Genomic DNA, 21777 nt, shown 5'->3' with positions numbered 1-21777 from the left:
ATCATGCGGCGATCGGAGAAGCCAGAGCAAGTGTGCAGCAACTCCTGTCATAGTGCCTGCACAGTGCCTGTAAAAGGGCTCCAAAGGAAACTAGTAAAATCAGCATAGACTCCAATGCTAGTGTATTGGAGTCTATGATAATAGCAGTCTAATGATTACTTGTCATAGTTCCCTATGGGAACTATAAAAAAGGATAAAAAAATGAGTAAATAACGTTTTTACTAATAAAAAATACATATATTAAACTTCAAATCACCCCCCTTTCTTCAAAATGAGAATACAAAATAAAAAATAAAAATACACATCATGCATATCGCCGAGCGTGAAAATGCCCGTACTATCAAAATATAAAAGTATTAATCCCATATGGAAAAAGGGATAATGAAAAAAGGGTCAAAATGGCAGATTTGCAATTTTTTGGCAAGTTGATACAAAGAAAATGCCCACTCAGCCAAATACTGTCTGAAGTGATAATTTCCTGGCATTTCCTGTTTGATGCGGTGGCACCATGAAGTACAGACCATTGGGGACCTGGGAAGCGCTGGAATGGGAAATGTGCACATGATACAAGAGGATCTGGTCACCGCCACAGCCAGTCACTGGCTGCAGGCGGCATCAAACCGGATGTTTTCAGAGAGGGAGCGGACCGGAGCATCTCAGGCAGGGAGGAAAAGGAATAGAGAGCCAGTGCTGGGAAGCAGCTAAGTAAGCTTCCCTTTATAGGTCTGGCCAAGTAGGTGGGTTTGCCACCCCCCTCCCCAATTCTTGCACAACCCCTTTAAGATTTTGACATTAAAGATGAAAAAAACTTGGTAAAACATATGTTATAATACTGTACATCTTGTTATGTAGTCATCTTACTTCTATCAGCATTTACTTATTGGAAAAGGTGCAGAATAATGTCATTCTTAATAAAATGTATGCAATGTAAAATGTTCTGTTCTGGGGATATCAAGAGAATGCATTAATCGCCCAATATTCTTCTACCTGTAGGTTAAGAACTTGTAGAAATGTAAATTATCTTCCAGCGTCTGGCAGAATCATACTGCTTTCAGGCTGCTGTTTTCTGCCGCTATCAAACTGCATGAACCTGCCCTTACTCGCCTCTGTCTGAATCTGTGTTTTCTTGAGATGGGAGTAGGAAGCAGGTCAGGTTCTCAGCTGATCTTGTCACTAGCGCTGTAACATTCACTAGTCATTTTTTCTCTCTCGATAACCATATGTCTTGTTAATGAAGTAGCAGTTGTGTTGGAGAAAGGTATAGCATAATTTGAAAAAATGAAGAAGTAATATGCCAGTACACAGTTATATTTTTACAGCAGTCCGAGAACATTAAAGGGGTTCTCCCATGATTAATGTAAAAAAATTAAAACCAGACATCATACAGTACATGACAACCTCTTTCTAACAAAGCTAGAACCAGCCCTGTACCTCACATGGTTCCAGAGATCTCCCCATTCATTGCTCTGCTGGATTTATATCAAGCTGAAAGCTCAAGGGGAGTGTCTTTTCTGCAGGGGGCATGTCCATGGTCTCCCTATCACAGCTCAGGAGGCATTTTAAAGATGAAACTGAGCACGTGCGGCCTTCTCAGTGAGCAGGACAAAGAAATAGAAAAAAGACCAAACAGCAGGTGGCGCTATACAAATACATTTTATTGAATAACTGATTAGCTATGACACATTTTTAACCACATGCAATTACAAAAGTATTCAGATCCTGGTGCTGGTTTTAAAACTAAAATATTTTTCATGCGACAACACTTTCCCACCAGAGGAAATGACTGTGCATCATAATTGTTCTCATTGTACACATATTATAAGAAACATAGGTTATTTGTAAATTGTTTCCAAAATCAGTTTCAAGTAGTAGTTGTCTTCTACTGGATATTTAGGGTTTATTCATGTATCAGAGCTTGGGCCTGCAGGGGGGTCCTCTTGAGATCAAGTGAAGTCCAACCCTACATTAAAGAGGTTGTCTGAGATAATTAAAAATCTCAGACAATCCCTAAAACGGTTTTTCATCATCTCTCTGTGGCACTGGTTCTGTTCTCCTGCTGCGTGTTAAACAGCAGTAGTGACGTGTCGGGATATGGCATGTGACTACTGCAGCCAATCAGTGCCCTCAGCAGACTGTCTGCTAAAATGCCAGACTCCCGTACAGAAACCAGACAGATCCAATATAGTCACTTCCAATATTTTAGTTGTTTTTTGGATTTGTCATTAAGCTTTCTACAGAATATATTTTTAGGGTGAAAATTAACCACCTCCCGTCCGCCCATAGGATATAAACGTCCGGGAGGTGGATCTCTATTTCTGAATGGACGTTTTAAAACGTCCGTTCAGAAACTGCAGCTGCACGCTAATAGTGCAGTTGCTGATCGGGTTGCCCGCTGTCAGCGACAGCAGGGCAACCTTAAGAGAAGGCAGGGACAGTGCCCAGGTGTCCCTGCCTTCTAGATCGCTGCATTCACAGCGCTCGCCGAGCGCTGTGTATGCAGAGCAGGAAGCGCTATGCGCTTCCTGTTCCGGCCCGGCGGTCGTGTGACCGCCGGGACCGGAGAGTGCAGGAGCTGTGTGAGGTCTTTCACAGACCTCGATCAGCCCTGCACTGAGGCTGTACAGCACTGTATTGCGCTATACAGCCTCTCTGGGGGGTGTATTTTTCCTTTAACTGGAGAAATCAACAGTGAAAAAAAAAAGAAAAAGTGAAGCAAATGTCCCCCAGAGGTCTTGTATGACCTTATGGGGGACGAAAAGTGTAAAATAATAAATAAAAAAATAAAGTGTTGAAAAAAAAAATTAAAAAAAAATGTTTCACATGTAAAAAAAAAAATTCCCCAGGTAAGGAATAAAAAAAAAATGTTAAAAATATAAAATTTTTTTATAAAATAGACATATTTGGTATTGCCGCGTCCGTAAAAACCAGCTCTATAAAATTATCATATGACCTAACCCCTCAGGTGAACACCGTAAAAAAAAAAAAAAAATGTGTCAAAACTACCAATTTTTGTCACCTTACATCACAAAAAGTGCAACCCAAATGATCAAAAACGCATATGTCCCACAAAATGGTGCTGATAAAACCGTCACCTCATCCCGCAAAAAATGAGCCCCTACATGAGAAAATCTCTCAAAAAATAAAAAAATTATAGCTCTTAGAACATGGAGACACTAAAACAACATTTTTTTTGTTTCAAAATGCTATTATTGTGTTAAAGTGAAACAAATAAAATAAAGTATACATATTAGGTATTGCCGCGTCCGTAAAAACCAGCTCTATAAAAATATCACATGACCTAACCCCTTGGGTGAACACCGTAAAAAAAAAAAAAGGTGTCAAAACAAGCAGTTTTTGTCACCTTACATCACAAAAACTGCAACACCAAGTGATCAAAAATGCGTATGTCCCACTAAATGGTACCAATAAAACCGTCACCTCATCCCGCAAAAAATGAGCCCCATCATAAGAAAATCTCTTAAAAAATTTAAAAACTATAGCTCTCAGAACATGGACACATTAAAACATAATTTTTTTGTTTCAAAAATGCTATTTTTGTGTAAAACTTTAATAAATAAGAAAAAGTATATATATTAGGTATCGTACGTAACAATCTGCTCTATAAAAATGTCACTTGACTGAACCCCTCAGGTGAATGCTGTAAAAATAAATAAATAGAAACTGTGCTAAAACAACCCATTTTTTGGTCACCTTGCCCCATAAAGTGTTATAATGAATGATAAAAAAAATCATATGTACCCAAAAATAGTAGCAATTAAACTGGCACCTTATCCCCTAGTTTCCAAAATGGGATCACTTCTTGGGAGTTTCTACTGTAAGGGTGCATCAGGGGGCTTCAAATGGGACATGGCTTCTAAAAACCACATGGAGTTCCTTTTCTTCTGCGCCCTGTCGTGTGCCCATACAGCAGTTTATGACCACATGTGGGGAGTTTCTGTAAACCGCAGAATCTGGGTAATAAATATTGAGTTTTGTTTGGCTGTTAACCATCGATGTGTTAAAGAAAAAATTGGATTAAAATGGAAAATCTGCCCAAAAAGTGAAATTAAAAAATTATATCTCCATTTTCCTTTAATTCTTATGGAACACCTAAAGGGTTAACAAAGTTTGTAAAATCGGTTTTAAGTAACTTGAGGGGTGTAGTTTCTACAATGGGGTCATTTATGGGGGTATCCACTATGTAGGCCCCACAAAGTGACTTCAGACCTGAACTGGTCCTTAAAAAGTGGGTTTTGGCAATTTTTCTTAAAAATATTAAGAATTGCTTCTAAACTTCTAAGCCTTCTAACGTCCTAAAAAAATAAAATGACATTTCCAAAATGATGCCAACATAAAGTAGACATATGGGGAATGTTAAGTAATAAATATTTTATGAGGTATCGCTTTCTGTTTTAAAAGCAGAGAAATTGAAATTTAGAAAATTGCTAATTTTTCAAAATTTTGGGTAAATTTGGGATTTTTTTCATAAATAAAGGTGAAATATATTGACTCAAATTTATGACTATCATGAAGTACAATGTGTCACGAGAAAACAATCTCTGAATGACTTGGATAAGTAAAGGCGTTCCAAAGTTATTACCACATAAAGTGAGATATGTCAGTTTTGCAAAATTAGGCCTGGTCAGGAAGGGGGCAAATGGCCCAGATGGCAAGTGGTTAAAAAAAACATTATTTTTGTCCTTTATGTCAGGTTTATGAACAACACAAAAAATACTATTCCAATATTGAATCCATATGGTCTACACACATACAGTGCATAGACTAATTCATTGTGCCTGGGGAAGGGTATTAGCAGGAAGATATTAAACAGTGAGACTGAATGATAATAGATGCTACCGTGTTTGTTATTAAAGAGGTTCTATGAGATTAGAAAAAAGGTCTGCCATCCTTGCAGAAACAGCGCCCCTCTCAGCCACTCTTGGTATTGCATCTCCTCCTCACTGAATTGGTTCTTCTTGGCATGATTCTTAGGTAATGATAAGGAATGGGCAGGACAGATTTTAACATATTTAGACTAGAAAAAAGTAAGACTAGAAAAAAACATAAATTGATGGCCTATTATTTTGCAATATTCATCTAGAGGAAGGTCCCACTTCTCATGAGGCCAAAGCCAATTTGCCTTGTCTAAGGGAAAATAATCTGTCTTGAGTGGCAATTGGACTAAATCCCTGGCTGAGTTACTTCTTTCCAGTAACTCTATCCATCGCTACTATGCCGATACTGTGGCTCGTGATATTATTAAAGTGGTCCTCCACTTAGGAGCCCAAAACAGACATGTAAAGGCCCCTTTACATGTGGCAGACTATTAGGACAATTAAGAATGAATGTTCTTCCAAATGCTTGTTTCTGATAATTGCCTTATAAAAATGTTCCGCTGAGCAAATGTTCCACTGATAAGCATTCTTAGATGCCTTCCATTAGGCATTTTGTCATAGAATTCTGTTATGGCCTGGGAACTGTAATAAAACCCAAACCCCGAACAAAAACACAAGTTCGCTCATCCCCACTCATAGTTTCTGTAAACCTTCAAGAGCCATAATGTGCCAAATTTTGGCACAATTTACGCAACAATCCAGGTGCACTCACATTAGTAAATGTGGACCATCCAGAAGGATACAGAAATGGTGATCTTGGGTGCCCCATCAACGATGCATCAGGTATAAGCATCGTTGATGGGGATGAGCGAACTTGTGTTTTACAAGTTCGAGTTCGGGGTTTGGGTTTTATTACAGTTCCGTAATGGATTCCGTTACTACAGGCCATAACAGAATTCTATGATGAAATGCATAATGGAAGGCCTCTAAGAGGACTCCTGCATAACGGAAACCAGACGGATTCGTTATGCGGCCCATAGACTTCTATTATGAGGGAATGCCTATTAAAGGCCTTCCGATATGCATTCCGTCATATAATTCTGTTATGGCCTGTGGTAACGAAATCCATCACGGAGCTGTAATAAAACCCGAACCCGGAACTCGAACTTGTAAAACACAAGTTCGCCCATCCCTATATGTGTGTAGCCATGCACCAAATTTCTTATCCAGCCTGAGCCACTGAGATAAATTTGGTGCAGGTCTACACAAATTGTCTAAGTTTACTCCATTTATTGGATTAATAAATAAATCTGCCCTAAGTGTCCGTAGCGAACCTAGGTCACTTTATGATATGATGTTTAAGTTTGCTCAAATTCAGTGTACTTTCAGGGGCTGCGAATGGACATTTACAGTCTGTTAAGTCAAGTTTAAGATTGTTTACAATTCAAACATTATGTAGTTTTATTAAGTTATCTATAATACAAACAGTAAGAATGTGGTGGATTCTAATGGTCTCTTCCCACATTATCGTACAATATTGAACAATGTTCATAGTTGTAACACACTGTGTGACTTTGGATACTTAAGATGTAGATGTAGATATCCTATATTATTATACCTTTATTACATATGTTGTGTGGAGGCACTACAGATCGAGACAATTATCAGATGTTGACGCTACTCTCATAATTCAACCCAATTTAACAAGACAATGTTAGATTTCACATGTAAGTATTTATGATGCTGTTGGAAATTCTCTTTTTTATTATTAAGCCCACCTAATAGCATATTGGTATTTGTTCATAGGTTTCTACTGAACAATAGCAAATGCATTTTGAGTATATTGATATATATATACAACAAAATGGCTTAAACCTAAAACCTTGCAGCCTTGTCCCTTAATCCAACTTGGCCTAATAGAGACTCAAGAACTTATTCTGTGCCTTACTTTCAACCAAAGCAATTTTAGATGACAGTTTAAAGATTACACATCCTTCCAATACCTGTGTAAGAATTCTTTCTATTGATTTTTACGTGTGCGACGGGTTGCAAATTTTATATAGCAACTTTCAAAGAATGTGAATGAGAAGGCATTTCTTTTTTGAGTCTTACTCATGTGTAAAAATCTGTTCATACATGCAATTACCTACCCCAGTCATTAAAATAGACATCAATTAAAGGGGTTGTCCGGGTTCAGAGCTGAATCCGGAATTTACCCCTTCTTCCCTCATTCAGCATAAATGAGTGGAGCATCTGAGCATTTCTTGCCCCCCTTGCCCCCCTTGCCCTGTGCTGTATCGCGCAAGGCAAGGGCTTTTTCTTTAGATCCGGAGGCGTACCGGGTCTCTGTATTGGAATGTTAGGTGGAGATTTTCGCCTAGCAGTGAGCCTGGTGACGTCTTTGTTATTCATCCTCACCATCAGTATCAGATTTTTCTCATAATATTAAAATGCACAAAAAAAATCTGAAACTGAAAATGATAATTTATACTGCTAAAATGTACTGTATGCCATGTACTGTAATTACCTAATAGAAAGAGTAGTATAATAAAATGACTGACAGATTATCACATAGTATATTCTGACAGCCTGTATGTAGCACATAGTAAGCATAAAAATAAAAAAGTGAGACTTATTATACTCACTGCAGATGCCAGCAAAACATGTGCGGTGTATAGCTACCATAGAGAAGGGATGCTATACTCAGGTAAATGCTTGGTAAGTGCACCACAAGGCACATGCGCTGGCATTGGTAACCATAGTGAGGGGGCACCAAGGTCAGGGAAGTGTTTGGTAAATGTGCCAGATATCTGGTACATGTGCTGTGGTTAGTAACTATAGTGCAGGGTTACAAAGCTCAGGGAAGTGTTTGGCAAATACCCCAGATATCTAGCGCATGCGCTGGAGTTGATAACTATTGTAAGATCACACTAAGCCACTGGAGCCGAACACGTCAGTTTCCTGTGCCAGCACAATGTAGTTTCTTAACAAACTTTATTCATAACAGGTTATTTTTATGCATTAAGCGTATATTGCCAGCAGATTAGCTGATATTGTAGATTTCTATACTGGAGGATACCAAAAAAATAGTATACACTTAATCCCCAAAATGTGTGGTCATTAGAGATGAGTGAATCGATTGTAAATGAATCAAATGTGTTACGAATTTCCTAAAAAAAATTGTATTCTAGTAAATCCAAAACATGTGTGATTCATTTTGGATGGATCACTTAAAATGGCAGACACCTTTTTATAGGTCAAAGGACAGAGAAGAAGGTATCTGCCACCAAAAAGGCATAATATTTGTAACTTGTGTTTTTATACAGGCTGTTTGTTACCACCGGCTACCATGCGTTTTGCCCACTGGCACATACAGTTGCAAGAAAAAGTATGTGAACCCTTTGGAATTATATGGATTTCTGCACAAATTGGTTATAAAATGTGATCTGATCTTCATCTAAGTCACAACAATAGACAATCACAGTCTGCTTAAACTAATAACACACAAAGAATTAAATGTTACCATGTTTTTATTGAACACACCATATAAACATTCACAGTGCAGGTGGAAAAAGTCTATTGACATCTCCAAGAGCTAATTGGAGTGAGGTGTCAACCAACTGGAGTCCAATCAATGAGATGAGATTGGAGGTGTTGGTTACAGCTGCCCTGCCCTATAAAAAACACACACCAGTTCTGGGTTTGCGTTTCACAAGAACTATTGCCTGATGTGAATGATTCCTCGCACAAAAGAGCTTTCAGAAGACCTACGATTAAGAATTGTTGAGATTGCATAAAGCTGGAAAGGGTTATAAAAGGGTTATAAAAGTATCTCCAAAAGCCTTGCTGTTCATCAGTCCACGGTAAGACAAATTGTCTATAAATGGAGAAAGTTCAGCACTGCTGCTACTCTCCATAGGAGTGGCCGTCCTGTAAAGATGACTGCAAGAGCACAGCGCAGACTGCTCAATGAGGTGAAGAAGAATCCTAGAGTGTCAGCTAAAGACTTACAAAAGTCTCTGGCATATGCTAACATCCCTGTTAGCGAATCTACGATACGTAAAACACTAAACAAGAATGGATTTCATGGGAGGATACCACAGAGGAAGCCACTGCTGTCCAAAAAAAACACATTGCTGCACGTTTACAGTTTGCACAAGAGCACCTGGATGTTCCACAGCAGTACTGGCAAAATATTCTGTGGACAGATGAAACCAAAGTTGTTTGGAAGAAACACACAACACTATGTGTGGAGAAAAAGAGGCACAGCACGCCAACATCAAAACCTCATCCCAACTGTGAAGTATGGTGGTGGGGGCATCATGGTTTGGGGCTGCTTTGCTGTGTAAGGCCCGGACGGATTGCTATCATCGAAGGAAAATGAATTCCCAAGTTTATCAAGACATTTTGCAGGAGAACTTAAGGCCATCTGTCCACCAGCTGAAGCTCAACAGAAGATGGCTGTTGCAACAGGACAACGACCCAAACCATAGAAGTAAATCAACAACAGAATGGCTTAAACAGAAGAAAATACGCCTTCTGGAGTGGCCCAGTCAGAGTTCTGACCTCAACCCGATTGAGATGCTGTGGCATGACCTCAAGAAAGCGATTCACATCAGACATCCCAAGAACATTGCTGAAGTTCTGTAAAGAGGAATGGTCAAGAATTACTCCTGACCGTTGTGCATGTCTGATCTGCAACTACAGGAAACGTTTGGTTGAAGTTATTGCTGCCAAAGGATGTTCAACCAGTTATTGGAAGCGTTCTCATACTTTTTCCACCTGCACTGTGAATGTTTACATGGTGAGTTCAATAAAAACATGATAACATTTAATTATTTGTGTGTTATTAGTTTAAGCAGACTGTGATTGTCTATTGTTGTGACTTAGATGAAGATCAGATCACATTTTATGACCAATTTATGCAGAAATCCATATCATTCCAAAGGGTTCACATACTTTTTCTTGCAACTGTATGTCACCCCAATTGTCACTTTGACATTACTAATGCTGTCTTGGCATTAAAGAGCTTTAAAATGTTTGGATACAGTCCTAGAAGACCTCAGAGTGTCATATGCAACTTTTCAGGGCAGTTGGGGCAGTTTAGATTCTGGTTGAATTTATTTAGACCTGAATTGAATCTGACAACTGATTTGTGTGATTCAGATCTGAGACCAATTTAAAAAAAAACTCACTCATCTCTTGTGGTCATGAATTATACATATGTTGTATAATAGAATCACTAATATCTGGCTATGTAGACAATTGGAATATCGCTCATGACATGCTCAATTCATCATACTAATAAGTATCAGCTAGAGTAGGTACATACATTGGTACCAAGCAGTAATAACTCCAGCCACATCCTCACTTGGTGTAAAACAGACACATGCCACCAATATGGTAACAATACATGCACATCAATCATCTGGGGTTAGTGGTTACATAGTTATATTTGTTGTAGTATTATTATAGAACAAACATGTACTAAACACAGTACCTGCTATATTGAGAATGTTCAGATAACAAAAGTAAAATGGGTCTCTCTCACATAACCTCTATACAAGCAGTGTATAATGCAATGACAAAGTGAATCTAGCCAGCAAAGGAGGCAATATGGACAATCACAGTACATTAGTAAGTGCTTTGTATTAACTTTCTCTACATGATAAATGCCATTTGCTGAAGTGACACAACCCCTTTAAGGCCATATGGTGTCAATGTTTATAGTTCATGGATCCAGTAGGGTTCCCCTTTTATTGAGTGAGAATATTTTTGCCTCCCTTTATTGGAACTGTTACTTGTTTTAGGACACTGTAATTAATTTATACAATGTTTGAAAGTTATAAAATAATAAGGCATCAGCAACAGGACAGATATGACTTTTCTTTTTTAAATTCAAAAACTTCCAAAACGACATGCAGAAACCTAGAAGCCTAACCGTGCGGTCATACCTTTAAACTTTGGCTCTCTACACTGACAGTTGTGCTTGTATTTTTACATCTCACTAGTTTTGTAGCATTTTGCGCAACCCCACAATGTTGGCGTGATGTGAATAAGTAGACACTATGCAAGCATTTCATCCATGCTTAGTCAGTAGATGAGATATCATTACGTACTAATGATTTAGTTTTCTCCTTTCCTGCAGCAGTGTTATTAGCAATCTATGCTACATCTAAGATAACTTGAGCATACCACAGGGCACCATCACAAGGCACTGCTATTACTGAGCAGAGATGCTGTTTGTATTAATTAGAGCGGCTTCTGCAACTGACAAATAAACTGTTTTGTTTGGCTGCTAATTTGTTGGATTTCTACAGAAAACCCTTTTATTCCAACAGAGAGCGAGAAAAGAGACAGAGAGGGCTGAGAGGAATCCTTCCATATTTACTCTCGGTAGACTATTAAGCAACGCAGGCTATTAATTTGGCTTTTGAGTCTTCACTAAAGCCCATAAAGGCGCACAGTTGTCAAATGGAGTTCATTTTAATTTCCTTTCAATCACAGTAAATTATTCAGGTGATAAATCAGCTGGGGCAGCTCCTGGCTGTAATAGAAACCCTAATTCTTGGCTAATTATCCAGCCCTTCGCTGCCAACAGATCAATACACTACAAAATAGAAAGGCTTCTAGGTCTGGAGCTGGATAGACAAAGACAGAAAGACAGCTGGGAAAATTGTGTCATCAACATGACCTTTCCTGAAGTTCAAAGGTCAACAGGGGTTAAATAGCCTAGATTTTTTTGTTTTCACGGAATGCGCCCACATTAAGATTCTGGCTTATGGAGGGTGAGCAGAACAGTGTCATCTTCTACCAGCTCATGCACAGACTCGAAACGCAGTGTCATTTGCTCATCATGCATGCATCTAACTGGTTTGTCTTTTGGGATTAAGTAATTTTTTTCTAACACGGACCAGAGTTGTTCATTCATCATGTCAGCTCTGCCCTTGACCTCAGCCCTTCAAGAGAGGTTACAGGATTTTCTACCTAGGATTTTCATGCTGCATCTGTACTGACACAAAATATTGATGCTAATTATTTTTTAGTCTTAAAGAAGATGTAATTATAATTGTGAATAAACTACCCATGGGTTTGTAATGTGCAACGTATACTTAGGTGTTTGCTTGACTATTGCACTTCTTACTTCTGTTTATAAAAATGTGGCTTTTGAGATATATATATTTCTTCTTTCTTTCCCTCATGAAATACTGTATGATATTGTCAGTGCAGTAGTAGTGTCAAAGTATTTCTTAATAGAAATAGATATCTGTAATGTCTTAATGGAACCCTTCAGCTCTGTTGATGGGTAGAGATGTTGAAGAACTTAGAAATTTAACAAAAATATGGTGATATTGCAACTTCTGAGTGCAGAACCCTGATTGAATACTCAAAAATATATGTTTATATCCTACTTTACCACTGTAAAAGAATTTTGGCATGTTCCCTTGGACTACCTCATAATATGCATAATATACACCATACATCTTCATACAGAATGCTATGGCTCCATGGTATGGGACCACAGGAACGCTGGGTGTCACTGAACAGCCTTCTGCATTGTAAAATAAGCACGTTTGTAACTGTAAAATAAACAGTACAATAACAAATTCAGCTGGGATACATTATACTACAGTGCTGTGAAAAATATTTGCCCCTCACCTGATTTCTTCTATTTTTTGTTAATTTATTACTTTTAAATGTTTGAGGTCATCCAACTCCATTTATTATAAGATAAAAAATGAGTAGACACTAGTGTTGAGTGAATCAAAGTGAAACGAATTGACTTCGATATGAATTTCAGGAAAAATTTGATTTGCCACGAAGCCAAAGTTCCTCGTGCTTCATGGTAATGAATACATTTTTCCTGAAATGGCAGTAAAAAAAACCATTGACCTCATCCATTTGTTTGCGGAGAGGCCGCCGTGGCCATCTTGTTGAAGAAACCATGCGAAATATCATGTGATGTCACCACTGCCAGCATGATGAAGTAGTGATGTCATCACATCACTGCAAGCGAGATTTTGCGTCGTTTCTACAATCAAGATGGCCGCGACGGCCTCTCCGCAAGCAAATGGATGAGGTGAATGTTTTAGTTTTTTTACTCTGATTAATTCCTGAAAGGCCTCAATGTTACTGTCAGATGCTGCGATCAGTGATGGATGCAGCATCTGAGGGGTTCAATGACTGGGGGGGGGGGGGGGCTGTGCGATCGCCATTCCCCATCATTGCATCAGCTACATACAATGGAATGCGATTTGTGATGGGGTAATTCATAATGAATCAAATTCCTTTGTAAAATTAGGTGAAGCAGCCAAATCAAATTTTTTATAACTTCGCTTATCTCTAGTAGACACAAAATGAGGCTTTTAAATGATCATTGCATTTATGGGAGATAGAGATCTATTCAAAACCTATATCACCCAAGTGGAAAAGTGATGGCCCCCTTAAACCTAATAAAGGGTTTGACACCCTTGGCATTTGCAATAAAATGTGATAAGTCTTTTACATCACCGTGGAGGAATTTTGGTCTTTGCAGAATTGTTTTAATTGGACTGCATTTGAGAGCTTTAGAGCATAAACTGTTTGTCTTACCACAGTATCACAATGGCATTCATGTAGAGATGAGCAAATTTCCTGAAACTTACTTTGGTTCTGATTCTATCGATTCAGGCAGATTCGATCTGGTCAAAATTAATTTGACTTGAATCGAAAGTGCCCCAATTGCTGGGAAAAGTCGTGTATGACAATCAGAGGTGTCCTAGGACTGTAGCCAACCGCTTTTAATCTCTATAAGAGCAGTCACGGGACAATAACTCAAGTATGAACTCAGCCTTACAGGTCGATGTTAGCGCCAAGAAGAAGTGCACTCCTTTTACACCATCGTCAGCTGATTCCACATAGATCTACAGAACCTGTTCTATTACACGCTGATACAAGTAGAGCCCCCCGACAGAGTGGAGAGGGTGTCAGCAGTAAGTTTGTGTTGACGTCACTGATTATTTTGCCCTTCCTCTGATCCGTCAGAACAATAACCCCCAAACAACGGATCCTGTCTATTGAGCATCCGCCTTTACTCGGTCAGCATTTGGTCAGTTATCCATCAGTATTGCTAATGCAAAAAAAAGGAGTGGATCCAAAATAGAGATGACTGAGTCAACCATTCAAGAAACACTGGGTTGTTGGTCAAGACACGACTGCTAGATGACACCGGGAGCTCAGGCCTCTCGCTGTGACTCCTGCTGCCACGGCTCCTTACTCTGCTGCGACCTCTGCCTGCACCAGAAACATTTAGGTCTCTGTCACTCCCCTGTGCAGGCCTGGCACTTTTCTGTCTGACATATTGTTAGATCAAATAAATAAATAAAAAGGAAATTAAAACACCCCAAAAAAGTCTGTAATTTTCTCACTTCACCACACAACGGGCTAATAAGCCCCCCCCCCCCCCACTAATACATGCCAAAAAGGGCTGTAATTTTCTCACTTCACCACACAACGGCAAATACTTTTTTGTGCCACTAATACACACAAAAAAGGGCTTTAGAAAATATAACTGCACTGCTGAATGTCAAATATATTTTTATTTTGCCACTAATACAAGCCGCAAAAGGCTCTAGAACATATAACTGCACCACTGAACGGCAAATATATTTTTATTTTGCCACTAATATACGCCACAAAAGGCTTTAGAACATATAGTTGCACTGCTGAACGGCAAATATATTTTTATTTTGCCACTATTACACGCCACAAAAGGCTTTAGAACATATAACTGCACCGCTGAACAGCAAATATATTTTTATTTTGCCACTATTACATGACAAAAAGGGCTTTAGAACATATAACTGCACAGCTAAATGGAAAATATATTTTTCTTTTGCCACTAATACATGCCTCAAATGGCTTTAGAACATATAACTGCACTGCTGAACGGCAAATATATTTTTCTTTTGCCACTAATACGCGCCACAAAAAGCTTTAGAACAGTGATGCCCAAATCCGGCCCGCGAAGCTGTGTCATGCAGCCTGTGCGACTCCCTGGAAAAAGTCTAAGGCACACCAATATGCCTTAGACTTTTTCCCCACATTCATCAGCACAGTGAGCGCTGTGAACCGCACAGGCAGCGCAGCGATGCTGCCTGTACCTGAAATAACCAATAACAAAGCTCCTTACAGCAAGGAGCTTTGTTATTGGTTAGTATAAGGGCGCCAGAGAAATACAAGTCGGGCGAGGCAGGGGAAGCCGGCGGGAGCAGGAAGGAGGAGGGGCGGCTCCTGTGGGGCTGTAGTAAGGAGAGCGGAGCATGTTGCCCGAGGACCCTGGGCAACATGACAGGGCCGCTGGAGAGGTAAGGAGCGTGGACTGGTCCCTGGTGACCCTGCTCCCTCCTCCTAATATAACCCCACTAGTGACCCTGCTCCCCCCTCCTCCTGTCACCTCACTAGTGATCCTGCTTCCCCCTCCTCCTATCACCCCACTAGTGACCCTGCTTCCCCCTCATCCTGTCACCCCAATAGTGACCCTGTTCCCCCCTCCTCCTGTCACCTCACTAGTGACCCTGTATCCCCCTTCCTCCTCTCACCCCATTAGTGACCCTGCTCCCCCCTCCTCCTGTCACCCCACAGGGAACAAGCTGAACAGACTCCACCGACTATGATGGAATCCATTCAGTTTCCGTTCAGGATCCTGCCTTTTTACCGGACACAAAAGTGCTGCATACAAGGCTTTTTTGTCTGGTCTGCAAATGTGTTAACGATCCAGACAATTTCTGCTACATATGTGGCAAATACACTACTTGTGATCAGCGCAAGAATCTGACAAAGCTTATCCCGATGAAGAAGATGTTGATTGTCACAATGTATTTCCTGCTCCAGAACAACTGGAGCGTCAGCCGCACTTGCTTAGCCAATCAGATTTAGATGATCTGCTAAGAGATTTGTCATCTAAAGAAAAGTCAGAACTGCTAGCTTCTAGACTTCAGGAATGGAATTTGCTACAACGAGGCACAACAACATCACACTTTCATCATCGATACACCAAGTTAGCTGCATACTATGCAATGGAAAGCGATGTCTGTTTCTGTACTGATGTAAATGGTCTTATGATGGAGTTAGATGGTACATATGGTACCAATGAATGGAGGCTATTCATAGACTCTAGCAAAACAAGTTTGAAAGCTCTCTTGTTGCCCAATGATAACAAAAAATCATCTGTTCCATTGGCTCATGCGGTTCTTGCTTCTTGGAGTTAATTTTGAAAATGATCAAATACTCAGAACATAAATGGAAAATTTGTGCTGACCTGAAATTGGTAGCACTGCTGCTTGGCCTACAGTTAGGGTACGCAAAGCATTTGTGTTTCGTGCGCCTATGGAACAGTCGTGATGACAACAATCATTACAAAATGAGACAGTGGCCTCTCAGAGTCGAGCACACAGTTGGTCAGTACAATATACAACACAAATCACTGGTCGATCCACTTCAAGTTTATCTTCCACCACTTCACATTAAACTTGGTTTAATGAAAAATTTTGTAATTGCACTTGATCGTGATGGAAATGGTTTCCAGTATTTGAAGGAGAAGTTTAGCACACTGAAAACTGATGCTAAAATAAAGGCCGGAATTTTTATTGGCCCCGAAATCAACAAACTAATGCATGATGACACAATCAGAACATAACTCAATCCTCTGGAACTTGCAGCTTGGGATGCATTTGTGCTAGTAGTGCAGAAGAGCTGCAAACTATGTTGAATTAGTAGACAACATGCTTACAGCATATGAATAACTTGGCTGCCGAATGTCATTGAAAGTGCATTTCTTACATTCCCATTTTGACTTTTTCCCACCCAATTTGGGACACGTAAGTGACGAACATGGAGAGCGGTTCCATAAAGATACTTATACAATGGAGAACAGGCATCAAGGCCACTGGAATCCAAACATGATGGGGGACTACTGTTGGTTTTTGCAACGAGAAAATATGACCGTTCACAAACGCAAAAGCAGATGCCTGAAGCACTTTTAACAGTACTGGGCCTTGCTCAAGTAAGACTTTTAAACAGAAAAATGAGACTTTTTGAAATTTTGTTATTCCATTACATTTTCATACAGTGTTTACTACGCAAACTTTGATGTTGATCAGGTAATTGTTGGAGAAAAACTCGTTCTGTTCAAAAGTATTCAATGCTTTCCAACTGCTTAATTCATTTAGGCATACTTATGCATAGAAAAATTTCGTGACGTATTACAACAATTCTGACTTCGAATTTGTAATCCGCACACTCGATTTAGTACAGGACAAATGGCTTTTGCCCAGTAGCAGTCAAAAATTTTTTTTTTTTTTTTTTTTTAAACTTAGATTTTTTTTAAAGGGCAATTGGACTGAGTCAATTACAATATACAGTTGGAAACACATTGACACACAGGAATATGTCAGGTCAGGTGAATTAATCTGAGGTAATTGACTGAAGTTTTTTTGATAACTTTTATTTTTAAAGTCAATTGAAAAGAGTCCACTACAATATATGGTCAGTAAATGTGACACACATCAAAATGTCAGATGGAAAACTATCAACCAGGATTAATATTGTGAAAGATTTGTTGTGATTGTGAAGCTTCCAATTAATAATACATTGAGTAAATAGCTTTTAATGCTAGCTGCAACTTTAAATAACAATGGTTGCAAGACTCCCTGAGGCTGCCTTACTGTCGGTTCTTGTGAATTTTGTGATAAAGATTGAGACAATTTACATTGATAATAAATTGAGTAGTATGGCTTTCAATACTGCACACAAGTAGTCTGATGAACCTCTTCCCTGAATGCTGATATGTAAAATGGTGGCCAAATCCCCCAAAATTCAGATTTCTAGAAATCAAAGTTTTCGGGAATTTTGCAATGATTTAATTCCATGTAGAATTGATTCAATCATTTCTAGATTCAAGTCAGGACTTTCACTGAGCTACTTCAAAACCTTACATTTGTTTCTTTTGAGCAATTCAAAGATGGCTTGTGGCTTGAAATCATTGTCATGCTTCATAACCCAACTGTTCTTGAGCTTTAGGTCATCAACTGACACGACGATATTCTCCTTCAGGATTTGTAACTTAACATATGGCTGGTGATAGTTGAAGAATTAAACTGGGCACGTTTCGACCAACTCAGTGAGACGGACAAAAAAATAATGAAAAGAATAAACAGCAGGTGGCGCTATACAGATACATTTTATTGAATAGCTCACTGGCTATACTAAATTTTTAATTACATGCAATTACAAAAGTATTCAGATCTAGGTGATGGCTTGAAAAATGTTGAAAATGCTTCACGACACAACTCCTTAAAAGGTTACAATGTGGCACCATGTGCTGCTTTTTCAGACCTTCTGGCCTCCTTCACATTGCCAGACCAAGCCTAGTGTGTGTCTAGTGAAACTGAACCAAATTGTCAACTGAATTTGGTTAACTGGTTCATTTAGTAGGTAAGGAGGAAATTACTTTTTCACATGGGAACAGCATTTTTCCTTCCATTTATGAAATAATTTAAAAACAGCATCTTGCATTTACTTGGGTTATTTTTGTCTTTTATTAAACATAGTTTAATATTAGATGATCTGAGGCATTCAAGTGTGACAAATATGCAAAAATAGAAGAAACTGGGAAGGGGAAAATTATCATCGCACTGTACATTATACTAGCTTGTATCTTGTGTTTTTTGGTAGTAGATCTGGGAATACAATATGGATAAGCTCTGGATTCCATTAGACGAATATTTAAATCTTTACATAATGTGGAAGCAAACAAAATGTGCCATGTAAAAGAAGATACTGGCTTTGACACCTCATTTGTAATCCCAGATCTCTCTCCATGTCATGAGATGGACCGTTTCACCCGCTAATATCCCGTAGACCCTCTAATGGCTTTCAAATGGTATTGACAGTAGGTCAAATGAATCAGTGCTGAATGTGACCTGCAAAGCAGTACCAGGGCACTGTAGCCATCGAGTCTTAAACGACACACAACTGAAGTATGTCCAATGGATATGCTAACAAATTGCTGAAAGCTGATACTGCTGTATGCAAAACGCTCCTCTCCCAAAAACAATCCCCAGTAATATATGTATATTGTTTAGCTGAAGGGATTATTTGATTTGTTAAGCTTTATTTAGAATGGATTCACATTTCAATAGACACAGTAGATGAAATATTAATAGACTAGGCCTTTTGCGGTGCAATTCTATGCATTCTAAGGCAAATTAACAGGACGAGAAGCTGCTGTAAACAATTAGATATTTTGTATCTGAAAATTCAGGAGTGAGGACATTGAGAATAGCGGCAATAGAATATTGACTCGCCTCCTGCCGTTACTTTGTCTATAAAGAGAAGAAAGATAGATAAATCTATAGGAAAACTAACAGGCCTGCTGACTTGCTTAATGAACTGCAGACCTAATGCAGGACCTGTTAATTTTTTGTGAAAGTGCCTGGTTCCCTTTGTCACCCACATTATATGTCTCAAGTGATAACTATTGATTTTCAATTAGAGTTTTTATTTATTTTGCAAGCATATCAGAATATGATACTGCTGTATGGCCTTCATAATCTGCAGTATTTATATATATATATGTATATATATATATATATATATATATATATATTATATATATATTTTACAATCAATAAGAAATACATATAAAGCTTTAAACAAGGAGCTTTGTATATTCTCCAAATGTATTTGCCATTTTTCATCCCTTTGCTTTAACATATGCATTTTTCATGTTTGAATATTATTTTCACCCATGACAGGTAGAGCGCCAATTTAGTCATACATTTCTAGGAGGAAGAATTTCAGGACGGCACAGTACAGAGTTCTTAGAACTCCAGAGTTGTTATTTCACTGGGAATAGAAGTATTTCCTAAAACAGACATGCCAGGAGGATTCGCAGGAAGGGGAGTACAGAGATATCATAATGCCCCATAGCAAAACTTAGTATAGGCCCCACCCAGTTTCCCTGTATGTGTGTGACATTCACTCCCAGAAAACACAAAATGAAATTTGTGGAGGAAAATCTAATTTAAAAAGTCCTAAAAAGTGGAATAGGTGCTTCTTAAATATATTGCTCATTTTGAACATCACATTTCTCAGACAACTTGCAAAAATACATTGATAAATCTGCTTCCCTTCTATTACAAAGCTGGATGCCTGTAGCTACCACTAGGGGGAGCTCGGTGCATAGCCATTTATACAGTTACCATTTACTGGAATGGCAGCTGAAATAATCTCTTTGCATTGAACTCCAGTGCAGTGTTTTTTGGTAGGGAAAAGAAGGAGTTCAGCGTCTGGCTCCCCTCTGCCAGACCACATAGCAGTTGGTCTGCTGGTGATAGGTGCGCTTTAGGCTCAGTTTTTCAAGCTTTCAAACTTCTTTCTTCAGTTTATGGGACAGGAAATAAGTATCTCACAACCAATTTCACTAATGCGCTTTTTGCCCTAACAAGGCTAATTTCTTTGTCAGCTGGCCATTCAATGGCTTGCCTCCGTACATTTCAGAGCTCTCATCTCATTATTAATCATTCTGAACCTTTCTTCTCCAATCCCTTTCACTGGGCAAAAACATAATTGACTGAATCTTTGCCTGTAGATCATAAAACATACTTAGGGATCAGTGACCAAATGGTTAATGTGTCCATTAGGCATATTTGTAGTGTATGACCATAGGATCATTTGAGAACAGTAACAGTATTGTAAATGACAACTATGGAAACCATGAGTGAGCATCATAGATGACTGCCAAGGCTCAGGTGCCTAATACTTTGAATGATCATTAGCAGGAGAATGGCTAGCCTTACATTTTCCTTGGAGAGGCTACAAATGAATGAGGCAACCCTGTAATACATGGCTATGCTGTGTCCTCCATAGTTAGAGCAACACTTTCTAACCAAGTCTTCACTATGGCTAATAGAGAAAAGGATCCTACGTAGGGCCCTTTTCTCTGACTTAGTCCTTTGACCTAATGAACGCTTCTTGACAAGTTGCTGCTTAGGGCTGGCATTGAAAGGAATACCGTGCAATGATGTTCCTGTTTGCCCTTTGAGCAATTGAGTATCCTGAGGGAACCCATAAAGTAGATAAATATTCGGCATATGGTGTGTGGACATGGTATAAATCAATTTCCTAACATTGATGAGGTATGCTATGGAATTGAGTCAGTACCCGGTAAATCTGGTTCTCACATAATATGTTTATATGGCTAGCTTTCTTCCACTGTGTTGTTTTCTTGCCTTTTTTGCGTAAACTTGGCAGGTAGTTTTTATGACTGAAAAAATGGGAAACATATTTGTTGGAAGAAGCACACTATGACACTATGTTCTTATACAGGTCTATCTATTGTATTTTAATAATCACAGATTGTGAATATTTTATTTTTTATTCAAAGTGTCAATATCATGCAATATTTTATACAATCAGTTTGGTATTTGAGTATTGTTTAGTATTAAACTGCATGCATACCGCAACATCAATCACTTTGTTGGGAAAATGTAAATGTGATCTTAAGTAATAAAGCACAGACAGTAATGTTTCGGTGTAGACTTTCCCGTGAGAAAAAAAATCTAAGAACACGATCAGAACACGATCACAACGGGGTGATCTGGTTCTGAACATTACCTTATGGTTTCAGCAGGTTCGTTGGCTACCACGTTTGGAACAGGTTGAGTTTTCTGGCGGCTCGACAGCTCAGTGGCGCGATTTTCGACTCGCTCTTCATCATGAGCCCAACAGCCGAACCTCGGTAAGTCCACATGCTCTTACGAGCGAGCTGGGAGGGCACTTGTTGTAATAATATTGTTCTTTCTTGCTGAAGGTCTTTGCTGAAATTGGTTGGAATTTTTGCATTGTATAGAAATGTAAATGTTGCAATGTAGTGTATTTTGCCTTATACATAAGATGTCCA

At 38.9% G+C, this 21777-nt stretch overlaps 1 protein-coding gene across 4 annotated transcripts in view; it reads left to right on the top strand.

Moving 5' to 3' along the window:
- LOC122937770 (paired box protein Pax-5) overlaps positions 1-21777 on the top strand; it is a 276869-nt gene that overhangs the window by 126781 nt on the left and 128311 nt on the right. For 2 of the 4 annotated variants that reach the window (XM_044292807.1, XM_044292816.1), the window contains exon 7: positions 21505-21615. The exons of 1 other annotated variant lie outside the window; for it this stretch is intronic. In XM_044292807.1, coding sequence (XP_044148742.1) covers positions 21505-21615 — 111 coding nt within the window. The remainder of the gene's footprint in view (positions 1-21504; positions 21616-21777) is intronic. One more of the 4 variants, XM_044292822.1, reaches the window with a different exon arrangement.

The sequence above is a fragment of the Bufo gargarizans genome, chromosome 1 (assembly GCF_014858855.1).
Source record: "Bufo gargarizans isolate SCDJY-AF-19 chromosome 1, ASM1485885v1, whole genome shotgun sequence".
NCBI lineage: Eukaryota > Metazoa > Chordata > Amphibia > Anura > Bufonidae > Bufo > Bufo gargarizans.
This window is presented reverse-complemented; position numbering and strand designations above follow the sequence as displayed.